Source organism: Lacerta agilis, chromosome 1, assembly GCF_009819535.1.
Source record: "Lacerta agilis isolate rLacAgi1 chromosome 1, rLacAgi1.pri, whole genome shotgun sequence".
Taxonomy (NCBI): Eukaryota; Metazoa; Chordata; class Lepidosauria; order Squamata; family Lacertidae; genus Lacerta; species Lacerta agilis.
The window spans coordinates 43309837-43335372 of NC_046312.1; the positions used below are offsets into that span (position 1 = coordinate 43309837).

Here is a 25536-nt window from a genome sequence, read left to right on the forward strand (position 1 = left end):
ACCCAGCCAGATGAGTGGGGTATAAATAAAATAATAAAAATAATAATAAATTTATTTGTTTATTATTTTTATTATTATGCACATTTGAACACCTGCACACACAGGTTGGGAACCTCAATGGCGCCTCTCTGGAGCCTTCAACTTGGAGGCTGCCATCCTATACCCATTTAGTAGGGAAGTAAGCACGCGGGTGGCGCTGTGGGTTAAAACAGAGCCTACGGCTTGCCAATCAGAAGGTTGGCGGTTCAAATCCCTGCAGTGGGGTGAGCTCCCGTTGCTCGGTCCCTGATCCTGCCAACCTAGCCGTTCGAAAGCATGTCAAAGTGCAAGTAGATAAATGGTACCGCTCCGGCGGGAAGGTAAACGGTGTTTCCGTGTGCTGCTCTGGTTCGCCAGAAGCGGCTTAGTCATGCTGGCCACATGATCCGGAAGCTGTACGCCGGCCCCCTCGGCCAGTAAAGCAAGATGAGCGCCGCAACCCCAGAGTTGTTCGCAACTGGACCTAATGGTCAGGGGTCCCTTTACCTTTACTATGTGGGTTAAGCCACAGAGCCTAGGGCTTGCTGATCAGGTTGGCGGTTTGAATACCTGTGATGGGGTGAGCTCCCGTTGCTTGGTCCCTGCACGTTTCCATGTGCTGCTCTGGTTCACCAGAAGCGGCTTAGTCATGCTAGCCACATGACCTGGAAGCTGTACGCCAGCTCCCTCGGCCAGTAAAGCGAGATGAGTGCCGCAACCCCAGAGTCATCCGCAACTGGACCTAATGGTCAGGGGTCCCTTTACCTAACACTAAATCAAATAAGGTAAAGGACCCCTGATAGTTAAGTCCAGTAGCAAACGACTCTGGGGTTGCTGTGCTCATCTCGCTTTCCGGGTCATGTGCCCAGCATGACTAAGCCTAACCCTAAATCAAGTAAATAAATATACAAATATTTAACTAAAAGAAATTGTAGAAAGATTTTGACAGATTTGTCTGAGCACTTAGGGTCAAAAGGAAGTAATTTAAAACAACTGTTGCTGAGGCATTTCATTCTGAATTTGCACAGGATGATGGCAGGTGCGTGTCCTGCCCCCTCCCCAAATCCTCCCTACGCCCCTGCTGTATGTTGCTGCAAAAGCGGCAGCAGGAGGAGGTCCCCCAAGTGAGGGCTGAGTCCTGATGTCACGTACGGGAGAGCAGCTTGGGAAAGAAGACGCCCGTGCGGGAGGCGCGCCCTTCCATCCATGCCGCTCGCAGCCCTTTGGACCGCTCCACCGCGGCTTGCAGGCAAAGCGCAGCCTAAGCAGCTTCTGCACGGCCTGGCCGGGCTCTTGTTGCTTCACCTCGCGAGCTCTGACGGCGGAGGCGGTTCTCCAGTGGAGCCGAGGAAGGGAGGGCCTAACCGACCACGGCGGGGCGGGTGGGCGGCCGCCCTACCCTTCAAGTGGATCGAGGCGGAAGCGGACGGCTTTCCCAGCCGCGCTTCGCCTCAGCAGGGACCGGCGGAGGTTTGCGCTCGCGTGCATGACAGCGAGCTGGTGGAAAATGCTGCGCTTAGCTGCCGGGCTCTTGGCGGCCGCCCTCGCTACGGTGCTGGTGGGCTGGTACAGCCCTTCGGGGCCCGAGCAGTTGCTGAGCCAGCCTCGCTCCTTCTCCTCTGAGCCGGCGCCCGGAGCGGAGGCCAACAACCTCTTCTGGATAATTCAGGCGAGTCGAGCCGAGGCGCAGCCGCCTCGTGACCCTTTCATGAACTCCGGGGAGACAGACACGCGGCCCTAGCGGCCCGTGAGAAGGGTGCCCTGCGGGAAAACCGCAGCAGAACTTGGGGTTGTTTAATTCTTAAGGCAAATCATGATCATACCTGTTATAACTATCCAACGGTCGCACTGTGTTTTTCACCTGTTGTTTTCCTCTTTTCAGAATCGGAGGGGTTAAAGGCACAAATAAACTGGTGTATTGCATAGGGGGGAAATGCAGACTGTTGCTGTGAGGCAGCTAATGAATGGCAAATAGTTATTCTGATAACTGAGATCAGGAAACTACATTAATGCACAGAGAGGTTATCGTCTTCTCCTGGATATGCTTTGCAACAGGCACAGCCAAGTTCTGATAACTGAGATCAGAAACTGGCATTAATGCATTGAAGGGTCTGACTTGTGGGTTTTCCACACATCTGCTTGTCCCATATGGACATGAACCAGGATTTATTTTAGGGGGGCAGGCTTTATGGGGGGCAGAACCGAAATATCTGCAACGCAATTAACCAGTTAATTAAGTATTTCTATTTATTTACTTGATGGGGGGCAGCTGCCCTCCCTGCACCCCCTGGATACGCCCATTTTGTCCCATGCTTAGAAAACACAGGCCTGATCAGTTTTCCCTTTGCCCCACCACTTTCCCCCAGAAAACCTGTTCTTTAGTGCTAAATCAGAACAAATGGCAATAAGTAGAAAACCTGATTGCCATTTGTTCTGATTCAGTGATAAACTGCAGGTTTCCCTTGGGAACAGCGGCAGGACAAACAGAAGTGTGGAGAAGTCCTATGTTTGCAATATGTATGAAATAGTATGTTGCATGGGTAGACCTTGCTCTGGTGAGCCTATGTCAGGTGAACCTCTGTTATATGTCCACATGGTGCTAGGAGAGCCAGTTTTGCTGGAAATAAAAATTGTAAAAGGCTATTGATAATTTACATAGCTAATTGATATGAATAAAAAAATATCCAAAAGTGCTCATTGTGAAATTAAGCTGTCAATGTTTTAACTCTTGTTCAGTGTAGGCAATATTTGGAACTGTTTCTATACACAGTTTCCTAAATATGCTATTCTGTAGGCATTTTGCCAGCCTCCTTTTCCCCTCCTTGTAGGTATCAGATCTACACATCAGTAAGTTTCAGAGTCCCAAACGAGCTTCTGATTTTGAAAAGTTCTGTGCGGAAACGGTTCCTGTCATTCAACCTGTCCTTACTTTAGCAACAGGTGAGACATCATCTCCTCATCCCTCACCTCCCACTCTAATTACTTTGTAGAATGCATTATAGTACTTGAGGTTTAGGTTTCTGAGGTCATGAATGTTGGTTGCTGGTCTGGATCTGAAGTAAAAAGTGGTAGCATTGTCATCAGATGTGTGACTAGGGAAGTGTAAGCACAGGAATGAACAGTGGAGCAGGGGAGTTGGAACTCCATTATCAGTAACCTAATCTAGTCCAGCATCCTGTTTTTATAGTGAACAATCAGGTGCCTATGAGAAAACCATAGGCAGGAAAACCACAACGCTCTTCTTCAGAAGCAAACTGCCTCAGAAAGTGGAGATAGACAAATTATGTTGAGGCTATCAATAGCTACTTTCTAACACTCTTCTAAAGCCATTAGGTTGGTGGCCATCACTGCCTCTTGTGAGAGTGGATTGCATAGTATAACTCTGCATTGTGTGAAGAAGTACTTTATTTTGTCTGTCCTGATTCTTCCAACATTGGATGCCCATGAGAGGGAGAAAAACTTGCACCATTCATAATTTTATACAATTCTGTTACTCACATTTTCTCCAAACTGAAAAGCCCCGAATGTTGTAGCCTTTCCTCATATGGGAATAACAATTCCTGTGCTCCTCCACCCTCCATTACTTTCCCAGTTCCATCATATGATTGCTTTAATCTTGTAAGAATTCAGCTTCAGTTTGTTTGGGAGCACCAGGTCTTCCCACTTATACTTCTTTTTTTTACCCCAGAGGCTCTTTTGTGAGTCAGCAGTCTTTGGAAGTACTGTACGATAGTATGTACAGCTGCTTTAGAGAAAGAGACAGGGGAAATGTAGCCCTGTTAATTCTTCTCGACCTGTCAGTGGCTTTCAATACCATTGACCATGGTATCCTTCTGGAGTTAGGGGTAGGTGGCACCACTTTGCAGTGGAGCCTTCAGTGTGGGGTTCCTCAGAGTTCAGTTTTATCCCCTAGGCCAGGGGTCAGCAACCTTTTTCAGCCGTGGGCCAGTCCACTGTCCCTCACACCGTGTGGTGGGCCGGACCATATTTTGAAAAAAATAAATGAACGATTTCCTATGCCCCACAAATAACCCAGAGATGCATTTTAAATAAAAGGACACATTCTACTCATGTAAAAACATGCAGATTCCCAGACCGTCCGCGGGCCGGATTGAGAAGGCGATTGGGCCGCATCCGGCCCATGGGCCTTAGGTTGCCTACTCCTGCCCTAGGCTGTTTAACATCTACATGAAACTACTGAGTGGGATTATCGGGAGTTTTGGAATACGTTGTCAGGAATACGCTGATGACACACAGCTCTACTTCTCCTTTATATCTGCACGTGTTGCCTGGATCCGAGCCAACAAACTGAAGCTCAATCCAGATAAGACTGAGGCACTGTTAGTGCGTGGTTCCCTAGACTGGATGGCTGGGAGTTTGCCTGCTCTTGATGGGGTTACACTGCCTCTGAAGGAGCAGGTACGTAGCTTGGGGGTACTCCTGTATCCTTTGATATCACTTGAGGCTCAGGTGGCCTCAGTAGGATAGACTGCCTTTCATCAGCTTTGGTTGGTGAGCCAGCTGCACCTCTGGACAGGGATAGCCTAACTTCTGGTAACTGCTAGGTTAGACTACTTCAAAGTGTTATACATAGGGCTGCCTCTGATGATGGTTTGGAAACTTCAGCTGCTGCAGAGTTTGGCAGCCAGGCTGCTCACTGGGGCAAGACAGTTTGAGCACATAACTGATCCTGGCCCGACTGCACTGACTGCCAGTTAGTTTCCAGGTCCAACTCAAAGTGCTGGTTTTGACCTATAAAGCCTGAAACAGCTCAGGACTCCAATACCTCAAGGAATATGAAACAATCAAGACCCTGTGATCATCATCTGAGGTCCTTCTTTGTGTGCCACCTCCATGAGAGTTCAGGAGGGTGGCAACACAAGAGAAGGCCTTTTGTGTGGTGGCTCCCCGTTTGTGGAATGCTCTTCCCAAGGAGGCTTGCCTGACGCCTTCATTACATATATTTAGGCACCAGATGAAAACATTTATGTATAACCCAGCCTTTGGTTGATTAGCATTCTATGTGTTTGTGGGAGAGGGGTTATTGGCTTGTTTATGTTTATGTTTTGTTATGTATTTTGTGTTCATATTTTTTTCTTGTGAACCACTCTGTGATCTCCAGATGAAGGACAGTGTACAAATTTAATTTAATAATAATAATAATGATAATAATATAATTAAACCAGTGCTTCCTCTGTTGTGACACCCTCTTGGGAACCCCTACAAAGGCAAGGGTGGCTCCCTCCTTATGCATATTTAGAAGTATGACCCAGGACTTCCTGTTTTACATCATTATGTTGTTTCATTCTTTGTTATTCTAATTATATTTCACCCTATCATGTGTGTTTAGAACAATTTCATTGGTATCCATTTCTGTCCCTCAACAGTTTTACCAGTGCAATCCTAACCATGATTATTCAGAAGAAAATCCTATTAAAATAAATGTGGCTTACTCCCAGATATGTGGGGTTAGGGTTGCAACCTTAATCTGGATACTAAGAGGAAACAAAGAGGAGCAAACTAAAAACAATATTGTGTTTTGTTTGCATATAATTTTATATATATATATATATATATATATATATATATATATATATATATATATATGACCCTATCCTGAAAATTGCTTTGACCAGACAGCAGGATAATGAAAAATACACAAACATTTGAATAATAAGAATGCAAGGTCAGGATGGATTGTTTCTGAAGGGATGAGTAGCAATGACAGTGCCCTTGAAATCTTGGCTAGTAGCTTCCTGTAATTACTAAATAGCATGGGAATTACAGGAAGAGTTCTAGAGATAAAGGTTAATTTCTTACCATCCTTGCTAACTTCAGAATTATAAAGATTACGTACTAGTGAAAAGACAGTAATTAGGATGGTACTGCCTTGGCCATGTGTGGGAGGTCTGTGAAGGATGCCTTACACTCCTCCCAGAAAGTCCTAATTGTTACTTTGACTGTCTGCTCTTGGGCTGATGGTCAGTTTTTATCCAACTTCCAAGGTGTCTCCAAGTGCATCCCTTCTTTTTCCCCATGGCTGCCAGGAAAGTTAAAAATAAAGTACACTCATAGGTATATTTGGGATGGCAGCTGATTTCTTTCTGTTCTGCTGGCCCCACTGTCTCTGGGCAGTTTCCCTAGTAAACCATTACGTTCAGTTTTTTTAATTCGAGCCAATTCATTTTTATGTCCTTTAAGTAAAATGGAACCTTTCATTCCCTGGCAGTGGCGCAAAAGTGACCTGTGATATGCAGGGGGCGTGCCTGTTACTGCAGACACTAGCAACTCCAGAATATAAAGCTGGATAATTTAGTACATGCACACCTGACTGTGTTCCATATTTCGGCGTCCTTGTTTTGCCATACAGAACTATGTCATTGCGGGACAGTGGTATGTTTAAATTCAGGGAGAGTAACCAGTCAATAATGAAATAAACCATGCCCCCCCCACACTTCCTGGTCCTCTAGTAGGCCTTGTAGACAATTCCCTCCACCATCCCTGTCCGTTTGTTCCTCCAGCTTTATAGCTAAATCTTCAGTCATCATTTGTAAGAGCTGGATCTCAGACAGGTTGGTTAGAGCAAGATGTGCACATCATTTGCTGTTCTAGAAATATCTGACAGTTGGTCACATAGCATATCGAAGTTCTGCTCAAGTGGAGCTAGAGCTGTTCCCCAGTCCAAGGCCAGTATTCCTCTGAGTCTCTGTCCTCCTCCATTGTGGTAGATACTTTCCTGCTTTTGGGGACCTTCATATTGCTTTTGGCCATGCATCCTCTGAAGCCTCAGACAGAGCTCTATTTCTTCCTGAAGAACTAACCTTGCTATATAAAACGTTTTGTTTAGATGTCAATAGGATCCACTCTGCTTAGATTTTGTCCCAGGGATACTGGAGACACACAATTACGCCACTTGCCATACAGAATTAATGTGAGCAATTTTAAATTGAGCACAGCTTACCTATATATCATGACCTTGGGTTGCTGGGGTTCTCTCTCTCTCTCTCTCTCTCTCTCTCTCTCTGTTTCTCTTTCTCTTTCTCTTTCTCTCTTAATTATAGCAGTAAAGTCTGCTACAGTAAGTCTCGGAATCTGTGCCTAGATGACCTATTTAATAACAGTACTTTCATTTATCTGTGATGTTTTTTATATGTTTAATGTTCTGTGTCTCTTTTCTTTCATTAACAGGTGATTTGACTGATGCCAAAACAGAAGATAAACTTGGGTCTGATCAGTTTGAGGTGGAATGGCAAACTTACCAGACAATCTTAAAAAGATCTAAAGTCATGGAAAAAACCAAATGGATAGACATAAAAGGGAATCATGGTAAGAAAGATGTGAGACTCTAGAGGTGGGATTCCCATTTATTCTCCCTATGTGAAGGATGGTAGGAAGATGTGGATTACTCATTCTTTTTGCTCCAGGAAGTCTTAATGCAGTAGAATCCTCATCTCAACTGGAAGAGTAACCACCGATTTTAGTCCCTAGTTTTGTTCTCCTCCACTGGCAGTGGCCTTGAACAATTCTTCTGAATACCTGTATGGTCAAGCATTGTCTTGAGTGGCAGTTATCAAAAACTTCCCATAGAAGTATTATTCTTTTTTAGAAATAGTGTTTATCATGTTTACCAATCTCTCTCTCATATAGCCAGTAAGGTCTGTTTCTTTGTCTTTCTGGAATATTTCTGTGGGTCCATTTGTAGTCTGTCATCTTTGGCATTGGCCAGCCCCCAAGTTCTTCTGCAGTTCTTCGGCCCGTTCTTTCTAAAAAATAGAATCTGGAACCTGGACAGTGTCAGCAACTCCCCGAGGCCCAAAGAGATGGCAATACAAACTCCCATGTCATGTTACTATAACTGTATCTTTATGTTACAGGTAGGTAGCCGTGTTGGTCTGCTGTAGTCAGAACAAAATAAAAAATAAATAAAAAATCCATCCAGTAACACCTTAGAGACCTACTAAGTTTGTTCTTGGTATGAGCTTTCGTGTGCATGCACACTTCTTCAGATACACTGAAACAAAAGTCACCAGACCCTTATATATAGTGTGAGGGTGGGGAGGGGTATTACTCAGAAGGGTGGTGGGAATGGGTGATAGGCTGATAGGTGTGAAAAACCTGTTGACGACTGTTAACGAACGCAATTGGTCTTACAGGAAAAAGCAAGGGGTGAGATGGCTAAAAATAGCTTTATCATGTATAATGAGATAAGAATCCAGTGTCTCTATTCAGACCAGGTCTCTCCATTGTTTTAAGTTTGGTAATAAGTTGCAATTCAGCAACTTCTCTTTCCAGTCTATTTCTGAAATTCATTTGTAATAAGACAGCTACTTTGAGATCTTGTATAGAATGTCCTGCGAGATTGAAGTGTTCTTCTACTGGTTTCTCTGTCTTGTGATTCCTGATGTCCGATTTATGTCCATTTATCCTTTGGCGTAGTATTTGGCCTGTTTGTCCAATATAGAGAGCTGAAGGGCACTGTTGGCATTTGATGGCATACACAATGTTAGAAGATGGGCAATTAAATAGTCCTGAGATGGTATGTTTGATGTTGTTGGGGCCAGTAATGGTGTTGTCTGGGTGTATGTGGCAGCAATGTTGGCATCTGGGTTTATTGCAGGCTCTGGTACCAGTGTCCATGTTAAGTCTGGTTGTTGTATTATTGTGGGTGAGGAGTTGTTTAAGATTGGGTGGCTGTCTGTAGGCAATGAAAGGTCTTCCTCCCAGAGCTTGAGAAAGAGAACTGGCATTGGCATTGGCATTGTCTAGGAGAGGTTGTGGATCTCTGATGATGCGTTGAACTGTTTTAACTTGGGAGCTGTATGTGATTACTAGTGGTGTTCTGTTATTTTCTTTTTTGGGTCTGTCTTGCAGCAAGTCCTCTCTGGGTATCAGTCTGGCTTTGTTAATCTGTTGTTTAACTTCATCGGGCGGATATTTTAGTTCTAAAAAGGTTTGCTGAAGATTTCTTATGTGAGATTCTCTGTCTGTAGAGTTGGAACAGGTGCGTAGAGCCTGGCTATATACAATGGATTGCTTGGTATGTTTGGGATGGTAGCTAGAAGCATGTAGATATATTTGTCGGTCAGTTGGTTTACGGTATAAGGTGGTGTCTATACGCCCATCCTGTATTTTTATAGTAGTGTCCAAAAAATGTATTTCTTACATAGATTGGTTCATTGTTAGGTTGATGGTGGGGTGAAAGTCATTGAATTTCTGGTGGAAGGTGTCCAGGGTCTGTTGACCATGTGTCCAGATCATAAAAATATCGTCAATGTATCGCAGGTACAAGAGAGGTTTGAGTGGGTAGGAGTTTAGGAAACGTTCTAAATCTGCCATGAAGATGTTGGCATACTGTGGGGCCATGCGGGTGCCCATTGCTGTGCCACTGATCTGAAGGAACAGATCATCACCAAATTTGAAGTTGTTGTGGGTAAGGACAAAATGACAGAGTTTGGTAGCAAAGTCCGCTGTGGTTTTATCTGAAATGGTGTTCCTTATAGCTTGTAAACCGTTGTGTGGGATGTTGGTATACAGGGATTCCACATCCATAGTGACTAGAATACTATTGTTAGGAAGATTATTCAAAGATTGTATTTTCCTCAGAAAATCTGGTGTCAGGTACGTAGCTGGGAGCACTGATGGCATATGGTTTCAGAACAGAGTCCATATAACTGGAAACACCCACTGTAATTGTGCCAATACCTGAGATGATGGGGCATCCTGGATTTCCTGGTTTGTGTATTTTAGGTAGAAAATACAATATCTCTCAACCTACTGGGGAACAACCACCACCCTCCCAACACATTAATGAACAGAACATTGATCACCAACTACCACCGAAAAAATGTTACTGGTTATATGGACTCTGTTCTGAAACCATATGCTATCAGTGCTCATACCAATAACAAACTTAGTTGGTCTCTAAGGTGCTACTGGAAGGAATTTTTTATTTTTTATTTTGTATCTTTATGTGTACTTTAATTGCATGCCTCTTTGGCTGGAAAGCAGGATGAAATATACCGGTAATTATAAAATATATGAAATCAATTAGTTTTTGTTCTATAGCAGTTTAGGCATTATCCAGTGCCCTATTATCTATAATTATTATTCCAAAATAAAGGCTGTCTCAGCATATGCATTGTAGAGCAAATCTTGCTGTCTTGGTCAAACTGGAATTAAAGCTTTGATAGCTCCCTGGATATCCTGCTGCAATCTCAGATTCATACTACACTGGGCTTGTCTTAACCTGGACTTATTTTTTTCGCAGTCTCTTGCTCAATTCTGAATTTGTTTTAAAACATTGTTTGCCACTTTCATTGCAGATACATTCAACATTCCAAGTCTGGAGAATGTCCGGAACTACTACAGGTATGTCAGTGTACCATGATGTCAGAGACTGGCTGGACGCTGAGGAGTGGTGACTGTATTCTGATGAGTGGGAGAAGGGGGATTGGAGACTGACTTGGAAGAAGGGATCAGTGAAGTAAGCGAACCTGTAACTGCCAGGAGGGCAGAGGCAGAGGCAGAAGAAGCTGCAGGATTGGAGAGTGAAGGAACGGATGCAGGAGGAGGGAGAGATAGGTCAGGCCGGTGTAGAGTCAAGGACTTCCACACCTCCTCCTCCTGCCCTCACCTCCACTGCCTCCCAGGACCAAAAGAGGATTAAAGAGGGAGGAGCAGAAGGTGAAACACAGGTGGAGTCTGCGCCTGCTTGTGCGCAGCTTGGATAGGGGAGATACGTAAGCCAAGGTTGGGGGTATCTGCCTCATCAGATGCACTCTCAGAAGTAGCTGAGACACATAGGACTGATGGACATACCTTTCCCTAACTTGTAAGTGTGCTTTTGACCATGAAGAGTTGATTCCTCCCTCTGGACATTCTTGTCTGACAGCGCTGTGACACATACTGCATTCAGGAAACCAGGAGGAGAGTCGATTGTGTGTGGGACAGAGAGATTATGTTTAAACAAGGTATATAAGTGTTAGGAAGAATGACTTCATTAAAGTAGCCTAGAAAATAATTATTTAGGAAGTAGTCATCTGCCCCAGTCTTTGGCTTGCCTGTGTTGTTCCTCCTTCAATGCTCCCGCTGTTAGGATTTCTGTGCAGCTCTATTCGTCTGTTTTTGCCCTTAGATTCTCCCTCTCCTGGCCACTATTTTGTACCTTTCTGTGTTAAAAGATGGCATAGGTGATGAACTGAGTCACATGCAGTTTTGTTTCTCCCTCCCTTAGTCTTACTGGACAGTAGTCAACTAAGCTTTACTCAGAGTAGACCCACTGAAAGTAATGAATAGGACTAAGCTAGGTCCATTAATTTCAGTGGATCTACTCTGAGTAAAGCTTAGTTGAGCACTAGGCAATGTGTGCATTTATTCCTTTTCACATTTCTCTTTCTTCCAGATTTTTCTGACTACAGTATTCCCATCTCATTTTGGTAGGAAATATTCTGCTTGGAAAAAGGACGGTTCCTTCCATTACATCCACAGCACACCTTTTGGCAAATATTCTTTCATCTGTGTGGATGCGACTCTCAGTCCAGGCCCCAAGAGACCCTACAATTTCTTTGGGATATTGAAAGCGGTAATGTAAAACACCATGCACTGCAGCCTTAGCTTGTCTGTCTTCTCTGGCTAATAAAATCCTATGCCTGTGTGTTACACCCACCTGAAGTCTAAAGTCTGCGGGAAGCCTTTAGAGCAGTAGTTCTCAAACTTTCTCATGCCTGTGTGATTTCATGAACTCATCCCCAGTGCCCCCTACCATACCCCTATAAAAAGCATTATTCAGAATAGCAGTTTGCATGACCCACTAAGGAAGATGACACAATAAAATTCAAAACAGCAACAATTAATTGCACATTTATTCGAAATCCAATTAAAACTACCGGTATTTAGTTTAGTAATCCAACCAAATTGATTAACTTGATCCAGTGTTACCATCATTCCAAAATTTGCACTTCCTGTGCTCCCCTGTGCCCCCCTTGCCTCTTAATGCCCCCCTAAGTATTCCCCCCGGGGGTGGTACTGCCCACTTTGAGAAACACTGCTTTAGAGCAATAGAGGAGTAATTGTGTATTACAACACTGTCTGTTGCTATTTTGATTTCTTCCTCTTTTCATCCCCTCAAGATGTGTATAATATTTATTCAGGTGTGCACTATTTCCCTATATGGCAAGAAGTTCCAGGAGTACAGTGCTTACTTGGATTTCATTTCTTTTGGAAGGAGGGATCAGTGGTGACTTTCAGCATTTCACAGTATTTGGATTTATTCACAAATATGCAGATTGAGCACAGGTGGAGGCAAACTCACCTGGTACCTTATTTATGAACTTTGCAGTGGCAGCTGAAGATCTTTTTATTCAACTTGTGTTTGTGTGTTTAAAAGAATAACACCACCTTAAAAATGTGTTTCATTCTATAATATGAACTGCTAGATGTTTTTATTATTTTATTGTTGCTTTTTCTTTGCTAAAAGGAAAGTTCATATGCAACATTTTAATATCACCTTTTATTTTAGCCAGTTTTATTTTTAAATTAAATAATATAAATATCTTATACTTTATTCTGCAACTAGCTCATAGAACATATACTGATGGCAAACCTGTAGAAAATAAAGAAAGAAATACCCTTTTTCCCTTTCTCAAAGCAATCTTCCAACACAGAGGAGAGGAAGCTCTAACCCACAGGCCTAATTAGTCCTGGCACGGATCCCAATCTGGCCCATAAGGCTGTGCTACCCACAAATGACACCCATCAGCCCTGGCCTTGACATCATACATGATGTGAGGGGTAGCACAGGTATAGACACAGCTACAAATTAAAATTAGCTCCTGATTGTTTTTTACAGGTGGGGGCTCCCCTCTGGGATCAGCCGTGCTAGGAAGCTCCTTGTTGAGAACTCTCAAGGGGGCTTGTTGTTCTCAGTTTGCAGGAAGATTCAGTTTCCCCCAAACAGAGCATCTTTCCTTTCCCAAACAGGCTTCATTGGCAGTTGCAGCAAGCCCCTTTGAAGGTGCAGTGCCTGCGTCAATCAGCATGCATTTAAAACAAGGTTGCAAGATTGGGGATGTAGGAATTAAGGATCCAACCCACTGGCCAGATCTAGTTCCCCACCCCTGTTCTAACAGTTGGGCTCCAATAAGGAAACACCCGCTATCTCAGGCTATTAACATTCCTGGACAAGCATTGCCTTAAGGCAGGAATAGGGAACTGTTTTTGTCCCATGAGCCACATCCTTATCAAGATCAGACTTGCAGGCAAAATGTGACAGGTAGATGGGGCCATCAGTCCTATCCATGGCATGGGTGTTGCAATGGCATTGTGCAAAGTGCTGAGAAGTCATGGCTTCACACACCTTGCAAGGTGCTGCTAGCAACAGGAGTTATTTTCCTGTTGTTCAGCAGGGGATTCGATGCAGGTTTTGGAATGCTGGGCTGCTTAAACTGAGCAGGATTTAACTCCCACTGATGAGTAGAGATTAAATCAGGGATCAGCAACCTAAGGCCCATGGGCCGGAAGTGGCCCGCAGAGATCATTTGACTAGCCCATGAGCCGCCCCCAAATTGAGTTGCCCGCTCGTGCGCTGCGCTAAACCAGTGCAGCATGGCATGGGGACTCGCTTCTGCGGCGCTGAAAATTGCATCTGCGCACGCACAGATGTCGAAAATTGCAGGCACGCGCACTAATGCGCACCAGCAATCTGGCCCACGGAGGGATCTCTACGGGACCGATCCAGCCCAGGCAACATAAACCTTGCTGACCCCTGGATTAAATCCTGCTGCTTTGGCTGCCAGTGCAGGATTTAACCCTGTTCACCCCACTCACTGGTGATATCAGCTGATGGACAGCGTGTCTTGAGGAAAATGACATCATGTACCAAATTGGCCCCTTTGCAGGCCAAGACTGAAACCCACAGTGATTTGCAGTAATCTGATAGCAAAACACATAACCATATAAATCTATTGGATCTGGTAATTATAGTTTTCATATATTTTTCCTCTGTTTTTTTTACATTTCAGCTGCAGACTGGAATGCTCATTGTCAATTATTTCCATTTGCCTGCACAAACTGTTATGTTTAAATCATAGTTTTGCTTTATATGAAGAATATTGTGGTGGAAGTCGGTACTAGGGGAGGCATTCTGAGAGTTTCCAGTGGCAGTTCTCCGCACCCCCCATGAAAATATGGACTAGCATGGGCATAGGCAGGGGAGCAGCTCCCCACCCCACCCCACCCCACCCCGATCAAGTAAAACAATAGAAATACTTAACAAACTGACCAATCACATCGGTTCTGCCCCCCTAACAAAGGTCCTGCCCCCCCAAACAAGAATCCTGGCTATGCCCATGGGCACTAGGAACCTGATCTAGATTGGATCCTTTCATGAGGCAAGGCAGTAGAGGAGCTTTGACCCTTTGATCCTTTCTTACATTGCCAAGAAAGGATCAATATTTTGGTAATGCCAATTGTAGGTGTGGTGGGCCAGATTAGGACCACAGCAGGGAGTAAAGATTTATATCCCTGGTACCCTAATGTCTCTGGTCCTCCTCAAGATCAGGTCCCTAGTGCCTATACTGTTCTGCTTCCCCGCCCCCATTGTTATATGGAATGTGGCTTACATGATATGCAGGTTTATTTCTTCAAATGTGCATATTGTCATTTTAATGACAAAAAGAACTTTGAGAAATAATTTGGAAGTATCGGTATCTGCTCACAGTATCCATGCTTTTTAGAGCAGCCGTTGATAAATGCCTCTTGCAGCTCAGCCTGATGAATGATTCACTCAAAAGCAGGTCCCACTGAGTTAAATAAGACTTAACACCCTTGTGTGTGTACCTAGGACTGCAGCCTTAATATCCCCTAAACTTTGCATTGTGTTTAAGACCTGGCAGCGAACGGAGTGTCTGGGAAAACCCAGCCAGATGGGCGGGGTATAAATAATAACTACTACTACATCTTCTTCTTCTTCTTCTTCTTCTTCTTCTTCTTCTTCTTCTTCTTCTTCTTCTTCTTCTTCTTCTTCCTACTACTACATCTTCTTCTTCTTCTTCTTTCTTTACATGCTGCTAAAGCTCTTGTAGTTGCTCTTTCATTTCAGAATAAAATGCAAGAACTGTCTTCACTGGCTGCAGAAAGTCGCGACAGTAACCATTCCATTTGGTTTGGCCATTATCCCACCTCAGCAATCATCTCTACATCTCCAGGAATACGAACAGCAATGCGGTAATATTTCTTTTCCTTTCTGGTACAAATTTATTAATGTTTTTCAGCTGTTGTTGTTAATTGGCTACAGGTTAGTATTTCTTCTCCAAAATCAACAATAATCATTTATGTTTCTATTAGCTCTGCCACAGCATATTTGTGTGGGCATTTCCATACGCTGGGTGGTCTGATGCCAGCTCTACATACTCGCCATCGTCACGGAACTCTAGAGCTGGAACTGGGAGACTGGAAAGATAACAGGAAGTAAGAAAATTTGTGCTTTGGCCTTTTTATAGTACTGTTCTTATAGCAATGTAAATGTCATTTTAGCTGGTTCAGAATGAATCTCCCCACTGGGATGACGGTGATAAAAATGGATGACGATTCAAATGTGAGTGAAGGAGAACCAGGCATTGATAGTGCATGGGTAAAAGGTAAAGTAAAGGTCCAGTCGTGTCCGACTCTGGGGTTGCAGCGCTCATCTCGCTCTATAGGCTGAGGGAGCCGGCGTTTGTCCGCAGACAGCTTCCGGGTCATGTGGCCAGCATGACAAAGCCGCTTCTGGCGAACCAGAGCAGTGCACGGAAACGTGGTTTACCTTCCCGCTGCAGCAGTCCCTATTTATCTACTTGCACTTTGACGTGCTTTTGAACTGCTAGGTGGGCAGGAGCTGGGACCGAGCAACGGGAGCTCACCCCGTTGCAGGGATTTGAACCGCCGACCTTCCGATCGGCAAGCCCTTGTGGTTTAACCCACAGCGCCACCTGGTACAGGGTAGCAAGATGAAGGCCACAGTACCTTCATCTTGCCAGGATTCAAGCTCAGTTTGTTTTTCCTCACCCATCTCACAGTTGCATCCAAGCAACTGTGACAAAAGCAGTACTTTGTGTTTAGAGTTGTCACACTTCTACATATTGTTATCACCTTTTTATTAAAAAAAGTTGTGTGTTTGAGAATTCTAGATGAAGAAATTCTGGCTGGTGCAAGGTATCTACTCAAGGCATCAGCTTTTCATCAAAAATGGATTAAGTGGAAGCAGAGGAAATTAGAAAAATCAGTAAAACGTATCACCAGGCAGTATAAATCTTCTATCCTTAAGATGTTATTTGTTAACCAAAAGTGTACTGTTTGATTGCTGAACATCAGGTACAGGATCCTTGCTTTTGATCACGATCTCTTCAGCTTTGCTGACCTGAAGTTTGAAGAATGGCCTGTGGTTCTCATCACCAATCCCAAATCATTCCTTTATAGTAGTGCTGCTCATGAACCATTGCAGAGAATCCTTCACTCTACCCACATCCGGTAATCTGATGTAACTTTGCTACTTCTAAACTTTTTGAAAAACATTTTCTTGTGCAAATGTGACATACACAGACATTAACATGGCAAATGCTGCCAATTTTGAATGCATTGTAAAATATGTTCAACAGGCCACATTGTGTGTGCTGTTAAATGGGGGGTTAACAATCTATTACATTAACAATAATTTTAAAAAGGAACATCCAGTTCTACAACAAAGTAGAACAGCAAAGTCAATTCTGTGCACCCCAAAGTAATTTCTGCCTTACCCACTATAGTATGCCTTGACTGAGGAGTCATTTATACCAGGCATCCCCAACCTTCGGCCCTCCAGATGTTTTGGACTACAATTCCCATCATCCCTGACCACTGGTCCTGTTAGCTAGAGATCATGGGAGTTGTAGGCCAAAACATCTGGAGGGCCGCAGGTTGGAGATGCCTGATTTATACAGCACGTGGTAATTTATATTTTACGCTTACAAGTGCTATGTATATCTTAACAAGTTCCGTGATACACTGGTTTATTTCTTTTACTTAGAATTTTGGCATTCTCTCCTTCTCCTATCAAGTTTGTCAAGGTCATTGTTGATGGCATTCATCTGGGGAATGCTGTTCATGTGTCTGGACCTCTCTATGTACTGAAATGGGCCCCTCAAAACTACAGTAAAGGGTTTCATCAGATAGAAGTGACAGTTCAGGTGAGTTCTCTGCTGATGCTTATAAATTCATCATACATTTCATCACATTCAAGCTACTGAAAGAAAATGTATTTAAGAGCAGGTTTTTGCTTGGAAGAGCAAGGTCAATCCCTGTTCATCCACGATTACTTATTGATTGACGGCGGGCAAATTATTATTTCTCATCCTCATTAAAATGAAAGCAGTAGAAATACCACAGAGTTGTTCTGGATGACAGAGAGAGAGAATATATAATGGCTTTTGTGTATTTTATGCTTGCTTTCCCAGTATTTATGACTCTCCCTGGTAGCGTAACCAAAGAAATGGAAGGTGAGGCTATGCAAATAGAAGCAGGGATATGTCTAATGTTGCAGAGGCTGGAAGTGGATTTAGCCCTCCCCCATAATGCCTTTGAGTTTGAAGGACCCCTGAACCCAGGCCAATGATCTTCCTAATTATCGGTTAGGGTCATGGGCTGTTTAGAGTCCTTTTACCCAAGAGGTAATTCTTATGATCTGGAGATTGAGTTTGTTTGTTTGTTTGTTTGTTTGTTTAATAAATGCAGAATCATAAAATATCAAGGCAGTGTACAATAAAATACAGGTAAACCCCACCCCCCATAATCGATCACAAGTCATGTGTACCATTTAAATGGCAATGCCCATCAACTGGGGGGGGGGGAGCGGCCCCCTCAAATATTTTATTGGAGGGGGCAAAAGAACCCCGGCCCTTAGGAATTGGCTCCTATGCTCGGGGCCAAACGCAGCACTGCTGAGTGATACTGCTTTTGTGGCCAGACCCAGAGGCATTCTGGCTGAGGTAAGATGGTGGCCGCTTCAGCCATGTGGCCCAGTGCCCCTCTCAGTGCCAGCGCTAAAATAATGAGATACTATTAATAGGTGCCAGTGGTGGGCACTCTTGAGTCCTTGGGCGTTGGTACTTGCTCAAGAACGCTGATATCATCCCTGTTTCAGATATACTCCTCTTAACTTTCTTCTACAAGAGTAAACCACAACGATCGCCTTATCTGGCGAGGAAAATAAAATAACCGCGCTTGGGAATACTTTGCAGTGAAGGTGAAATCTATCCACTGCCCACGACACGGGATGCCCAAACCATCACTGGTTGTGATCCGGGGTTCCCTGCAATATGCATACCTGCCCTCCCACTCACATGTACATGTTTACACCACACCACACCACAGAATGATGGGCTTTTCACTAGTAAAGATGCTGAGTTGTTTTGCTATCACACATTTGAAAGTCTTGTTTATTTCTTTGTGTTCCCATATTTAGGATGCCAGTTATAGGAACGCCACTCGTCTTCATACGTTTGCTATGGAGGAAAACCTCTCCCTCACATTTAACCTGCTGGCATCTTGGGTGCTTCTTACTGACCTCTATGTATTGGTGAGTATTCCAGAGGGGGTAAGAGTGAGTGAGATGTGTGTGGACAGAAGTTTCTTTAACGCACTTCGCCAGCAACTGCTGTTTTTGGCAGTTCGCAAAAGCTGGCAATAAAAAATAAAGGTAACAAGATCAGCTAAAACAATGTAGAAAATAAAAGGTTACAGAATAGACGGGAGTCTTAATGCACCCAGAAGCGTTTTGGGTAAGAAAAGTTTTGCATCCTTTCCAGAATCCTTGTGGCACTATTTTAAAAGAAGAAAAGATTAAAACTCATGGAAAACATCATCATGCTGGATTTGACTTTTGATGTGGGTGGGTGTGATCTCCTTTCCCTCTCGATCCTTTAGTATTTTTTTGGTCTGTTGCCTTCCATGATTCCCAAATGGTGGTAAATAAATTTTATTCTCCCACCACATTATGAGAGATCAATATTGTGGGGGCTTACTAAATATAAAATGTTTTTTTTTTTGTATTCTTTCTTTTTCAGGTTCGAGTAGTGTTTGTACTAATGGTTGTAGTTCAAATTGCCTTGTTGGTTATTTTCCGGTATCGAAGAAAGCCTACACTTAAAAGTAAGAGAAATTATTTTTCTTGAACACTATTTTGATCCTTCCTTACCTTTTTTCTTTTTCATTAAGTACTTTAAATTAAGCAAATGCACCAGCATGATTTTCAGATTGATTCTACCCCCCCTGCCCCTTTAAAGAATCTAATAACCTCTGTAGGCTGAGTATTCTATTCTTCAAAAGATAGATACTAATGAACAGCTAAATTTTGTTCCACACGTCTCTTGGGTTGGTATTCAATTTTTACTCAGAGTAGGCCTATTGAAATTAATGTCCCTAACATTCATGTTAATTAATTTCAATGCATCTATTCTACTCTGTGTAAAACTTAGTTCAATATCACCCTTTGTCTCTAAATACTTCTCAAACGTTAAAAGGTTTAAATCACTTGGGAAGATCCAAATCAAGCTTTGGAAAAGGAGAGACGTTGTGGAAGATAACTCTCATGGAATTCGTGTGTCTTACTGCTATTTTCACAAATTATTGGTTACGTGTTGGATTCATGCCCTTACAGAGAAGCTAGGACTTTGATCAGCAGGGCCTGTCGATATGCCAGCGATCAGGACTTAGATTTGTTCAGCCCTAGACCCACCAGATTGATTAGTTGTATAAACTTCTTGACCAGTGATCCCTTTTCCAGCCTTTCTGTAACTATGTACAAGTTCTGGAAACAGGTTGTAATGATTGATATTATTATTGGCAAACAGGTCACCTTGGACACGTAAGTTACGTCTTTTATCTGTTTTTGATGGTGCCAATGCTGTCCTTGCTTCTCAACAAATAATTCTATATCTGTTGGTTGCCACTTGTTTGGTGATCTCTCAAGGCTGGAAGGATGCATCCTGTTACTATCTGGGTTTTAAAAGTCATGTTTATTGCCATTTCTCAAAAACTGAGTCATAAAATGCTGCCAGGGGCGATGCCTCTTAAGTCACTTTGATAAAAGATCCTGGAGCTCTCCAAATCATTTGTCCATGTATGCTCACAGAAAATAGTATATCCAGCTGAAAGGCAGTTCATTGAGATCTGCGTTGATCACTGCAGTGCATCCCTGATTATATCATCATCTTATAATTATACAATAATAATCTTTGAAGGGGCATGACTGTGAGGGGTTGTGGCTGCCTGTGATTATTAAGGGACCTTGCATTTCTGCATTTGGCACTGTGCTAGGTGCATGTTAATAAAATTGAAGCTCAATCTAGACAAGGCTAATAGTAGCCTTTGTAGTTGAGATGGGCATAGGGCATTCTTCATAGATGGAATATAGTGTTCAGTGATCACTCGTATATAGTAAAACCTTTTCAGTTAGGGTAGCTTTCAATGAACAGGGTTAAGCTGGTTTCGAATATGGTATCACAAAAAGTAGAATTCTAATGTTCACATGTTGGGGGATGTTATATCTGTGATGTGGGTTTTGGTTTGAAAATGTCAAATGTCTCAAAGACTTCAGGAATACGGTACGTGTCCATGCATCTTGGATGGATTTGGGGCGCAATCCACTGGGAAGTTTTCTCGCACCACATCCCATTGATTTCAGTGAATGAATCTGTCCTTCGATGGTGCTGTAAATGTATCCCCTTGCAAAAAGTTACTGTATTTCTGTTTTTAAAAGTAGGGGACTTCAAATTAAAAGTACCGGTATGTTTTCTTTTTAGGTCCTTTGAGCAGAGCAATGCGGGCTTCTTTTTCTCTTCACATCTTGAGCAAAATCAACTTTTTCTATCACTCATTTCTGCTGTTGAGCTTCTATACTCTTCTGGGTAAGATGCAAACAGGCACAGCAAGTTCATGGTCAATAGAGCTCCTATTATTATTCCTCGATTATGTTGTGTTTAAATAATGGCTTGGTTTTTTTTTAAACTATGCATTTGCATTCTGTAAAATTCATAATTCAACTCTTAACGTGGGGCAGAAAACATCTATAGGGTACCCAGCTTGCCTGAATAGTGATTACAAATAACTTGTAAATTTCAGGAGATAATTTGTTAAGACATCACATACCACGTAAGAATGTTTTCATATTTGGCAAGCTACAGGTTTTTGTAAGAGGTATTGAATAACAATCCCAAGATACCCGAGTAATGCTGCTGAGAGGCACCCAGCAAGTCCTTGTGCTACCATGTAAGCACCAGTGCTGCCCAAAACAATGCTAGTTCTTAGAAATTAAACAATGCATTGCAAGTTGAGCAATGCTTTTAAAAATGTGCACGTTTCAGCCCTTATTGCTACGGTGTACTGTTTTAAGATGTAGCACTTCTAATTTTTACAGAGATTCAGCCACTCTGAGTGACTTGCCTACACTCTGTGACAGAGGTGGGGCACAACCCAGGTTTCCCAGATCCAAGTCCAGCTTTCTAGCTACTTGATCACAGTCACACTTAGGAAATGTCTGAAAAAATACTTAACTCCCTCCTTTCCTTGTGCAGTTCAAGGAAGCTAACCAAAATCATGCAATGCAATGAAATCAAGGGTTCTATTTTCTGCCTAAATTATACATCTAACAAATTGAATATTGTTACAGGCCAGCCCAATCCCTACTGAGCTATGCACAGGATTCCTGAGGTCTTGGCCTTCGCCCAAGTGTTTGTGCTCCTTTCGAGAATTAAAGACTTAGTGGAGGCCTGTTTTAGCTTTACGAAGTGTGATTTATTCACATATTTACCCCTGAATTTAGGTGAAGAGAGTCCACATCTTACAGCATGGTCATCTCATGCTGTAAGGTGCCTGTTCCCTACAGCAGTGCAGCCCTGGAGTCAGGCATTTTCCCCAGCCTGCCCAAGGTTGGTCTGTTCTTTTTCAACTATTTATTCCAAGCCTCATGCCCAAAGGCCCCAAACTGTTCCTGTGACATCACACCGTTACCTTCCAAATCTCCTGACTCTGTTCACACCTTGGGGCAGGGGAGTGGGGAAGGAAAATCTTCTTACATTGGGAAAGGCCCCCAGTGGCCTTTTATTGTTTCTCAATGGCCCTAGCTCAGCCAGTTACAGGTGGGTAGCTGTGCTGGTCTGCCATAGTCGAAACAAAATAGAAAATTCTTTCCAGTAGCACCTTAGAGACCAACTGAGTTTGTTCTTGGTATGAGCTTTCTGAAGAAGTGTGCATGCACACGAAAGCTCATACCAAGAACAAACTCAGTTGGTCTCTAAGGTGCTACTGGAAAGAATTTCCTAGCTCAGCCAGGTCAGGTCATCTTTTTTTGCATAGGCTAGCCCAGGAATTCCTCTGCAGCCAGTAAATCTCCTTTCATTTCCCAAATTATCAAAATCCTAGCAATATTGATTTCTAGGGTTTAGGGCGGTCCCATCCCCAAACCTTTAACAGTATGTCACTGCTTATCAATGGCATTTATACTAATACCTTACCCGGCTAGTTGTTTTTGTTGTCATGACTTGTTTTAACTGATATTGGACAAAAAAACCTTTTCCTTAAGACAGCAATTTGGGGGCTAGGTAGGCTAGATTACAAGTTGTTCTCATCACATTCAGTGTAATGCACTTTTCTTCTCTATAGGGCCCTGGTTTATTGGTGATATTATAGATGGACATCTGGGTGTCTGCTTTTCCTTTGGAGTAATTGTTGATGGCCATTTCTTTGAAGGCAGTACAACCTTCCTTGTTGGAATTATGCAGGTAGGATTCTTAATAAACTGGTTAACAAATAGCCTCTAGTTTGATGTTTTTTGAAACATCTCATTTGAAAGAAATTGTAGTGAGGGTGGTCAACCTAAATATTTGTTTTGAGGGGGAAATGAATATATGTTTTAAGCAATAAATCTAATAGAGTGTAGGGCATTTTATGTGTTATTATCATAGTCGGAGTTGTTCCTGGAAACTAATAGGAAGCCAGTGTAGCCTGCAAACATCAAAGTAACATGCTCCATGAATTGGATCCTAGCTGAAGTTTCCAAACATTTTTTTTAAAGGGCAGTCTCATGTAAAGCACATTGCAGCAATCCATTATTGTCATCATCATCATCCAGCCTGGATGCAAACTAGGCATGTACAACTGTAGCCTGATCTGCCTTTTCCTGGAAAAGGGAGTATTGCAAGGATACAAGGCAATAATCTCTTAACATGTTTTTCAAAATGTCTTGTTAACTTTGCATCCCTTCTTGATGGAACTGCTACATTCTGCAGGAAAGCACCCACTCAGCTGTCTTGTGTGTGCCTTTGGGGAATCCAAAGTTTAGGGAAGCTTTTAATGTTTAATAGACTATTGTATTTTAATATTTTGTTGGAAGCCGCCCAGAGTGGCTGGGAAAACCCAGCCAGATGGGCGGGGTATAAATTGCACAAAATGCAAGGCAAAATGATGGTGGTATTGTCTAGAGATAACTAAGCAGAGTCCAGAATGGTTTCAAATGGGATGGGGGGCATGTGTTGAGATTCTTGCATTGCAGGGGATTGGACTAGACGGCCCTTGGCGTCCCTTCCAGCTGTATGATTCTATGGACCTATATCTATTTTGTCTTGGCAGGTGGCATTCTTTAACCTACCATTGATGGCATATACATGTTGGTGTTTATTCCTGCGTTGCCAAGGATATGGCTTTGGCTACTATCTGCATCATGCCAAACAGTGGTTCGCTGTGCCGATCCACCTCAGCATGGCACTCCTGTTTTTGTGGCAGGTCTATTCCTGCTATTTCCTGTTGAAGACATATGGAACTGTGGCTTTCTTCTTATCTCCACTGAGAATGTGGACTGTGGGCCTAACCCTCTTTCTGGTCTACAGAACCTGGACACTGCAGTCTTCTGTGCTGAGAAGCTTTAGTGTTGAAATGAAGAATGCACAAAGTTCTTAATAGGCAACTGAAGTACCATTTCACTTGAATTGTTAAGTGGTGAAGCTGTGAACTGCAGGTCTGTGTAGATGCTATCTCTGCAGCCTGAACAACTGAATGTGGAGGCTTGGAGCTGCCTCTAATTTATTTCCGAACTGCGGCATAATAGGGTGTTCAGTTACACAAAGCTGTAAAGGGATCCGTAATGTTTCCCAGGAGCTGCTTCCTTATTACATTTGTAATTTTGTTTTGAATTGCTGTCACCTTCATGTTGAATGAAGTTCTCAAATGGAATATTGTAATGGAATACAATTGCTTCTACTTTTCGTTTATATCTGGCGCATGATACCTGTGTTTATATAAGGTGCTCTGGAAGCACACGCTGTTATGGATTTGGCCATAACAGAACAATCATACTACTTATATACCCATATATTGTATTGTACCACAGTTTAAAGCACTTTTTTGTTTTTGTTTTCTTCACCTTCTGCACTTTTACTTCCCCACTGAAAAGTTTCAATTTTGTTTTTGTTTTTGTTTTAAAGAAAATGTGAGCTAGAGGCTAGAAGCAAAGCTTCAGGCTGGGAAGCCAGATAGTCAGAGGGATGTTTAATTTCTGTTTTAATCCAAGGCTGCTGCTATGGGGGAAGTAAGGCCCTGTTGGGTTGTTCATGCTGTGAACCCCTCCATCATAGGCTCAGGTTGTAAATAAACCATATATCATAAAGACACCACAGTCTCTGCTGTGCCTCATTCCAAAAGGAATCATGAGCTCCTAGAACCTGCAACACTATAAACAAGATTTCTTCTTGCTGTCACATTTAGTGACAAAGCCAGATCTAGACACAACCTGATACTTTAAGGGCAGCATGTCGCCATCTAGAATAGACTGAACTCCACTTCCCTGAGCAAATGAATCACCTATCCGTAGCACCTCCGTCTTGCTAACATTAAGTTTGTGTGTTGACCCTGATCCAGCTCATCACTGGTTTTGCACTTCTGCTACCTCACTTTAATAAGCTGAGAATGGAAACTAGAGTTAGAGGTCACCTGCATGCTGGTGACCCTTCACACAACTTCCTATTGAAGTTAAAAAGCCTTAGGAGTTGCTATATTGGGGGGGGGGGCGTTAATCCTGTGAACACTGGCGGGATCTTAATGCATGCTCACTTCAAGGAGTACATGAAATAGTGAATTAAGTGATATTTCGTACACAATTTTGGAAAAATGCAAACTTCATACACCCCTACTCTCCACACATGTACATACAGCACACTAGACATGCAGTCTCAATTCATATACAAATGCTCATACATATGTTCTCTTGCCACATTTCTAGCACTCCAGGAGTAGGGTAAGAGTAGCTGGAAATTGCACCTTTTATTTTGTACAGATCTTTTTTTTTTAAGTGTTTTTTATTGCTTTTATTAATTACATCAACGAATTCACATTTTTATTTTGTACAGATCAGTCTATGCAAAACATCTCTCTGGTTGCCCTTTATAAAGCATCTTTCTCAAAATAAAACAGAGCATTCAGAGATGTTCCACCTGCAGTCACAGTGCTAAGCACCACCAC

The 25536-nt window shown here is 42.9% G+C and overlaps 1 protein-coding gene across 3 annotated transcripts; it reads left to right on the forward strand.

Moving 5' to 3' along the window:
* The first annotated feature begins 1423 nt into the window (after window positions 1–1423).
* TMEM62 (transmembrane protein 62) lies at window positions 1424–24689 on the forward strand. Of its 3 annotated transcripts, XM_033146140.1 has the most exons (14): window positions 1424–1687; window positions 2847–2958; window positions 7207–7344; window positions 10341–10386; window positions 11458–11599; window positions 15116–15240; window positions 15361–15483; window positions 16366–16521; window positions 17057–17216; window positions 18491–18604; window positions 19092–19176; window positions 20829–20933; window positions 22687–22805; window positions 23653–24689. In XM_033146140.1, exons 1-14 carry the CDS (start codon window positions 1505–1507, stop codon window positions 23977–23979), a joined length of 1935 nt encoding a protein of 644 aa, XP_033002031.1. In that variant the 5' UTR covers window positions 1424–1504; the 3' UTR covers window positions 23980–24689. The 3 variants fall into 3 exon arrangements, with proteins under 3 accessions (XP_033002031.1, XP_033002040.1, XP_033002048.1); XM_033146149.1 differs by lacking the exons at window positions 1424–1687; window positions 2847–2958 and adding an exon at window positions 4391–4437; XM_033146157.1 differs by lacking the exons at window positions 1424–1687; window positions 2847–2958; window positions 7207–7344 and having other exon boundaries at window positions 10346–10386; window positions 11420–11599.
* The last annotated feature ends 847 nt before the right edge of the window (window positions 24690–25536 follow it).

Coding starts and splice junctions, on each gene's coding strand:
- TMEM62 (XM_033146140.1), top strand. CDS start 1,505: ATGACAGCGAGCTGGTGGAAAATGCTGCGCTTAGCTGCCGGGCTCTTG. Junction 7,345..10,340: donor AGACATAAAAGGGAATCATG/GTAAGAAAGATG, acceptor CTTTCATTGCAG/ATACATTCAACATTCCAAGT. Junction 18,605..19,091: donor TTACTGACCTCTATGTATTG/GTGAGTATTCCA, acceptor TTTCTTTTTCAG/GTTCGAGTAGTGTTTGTACT.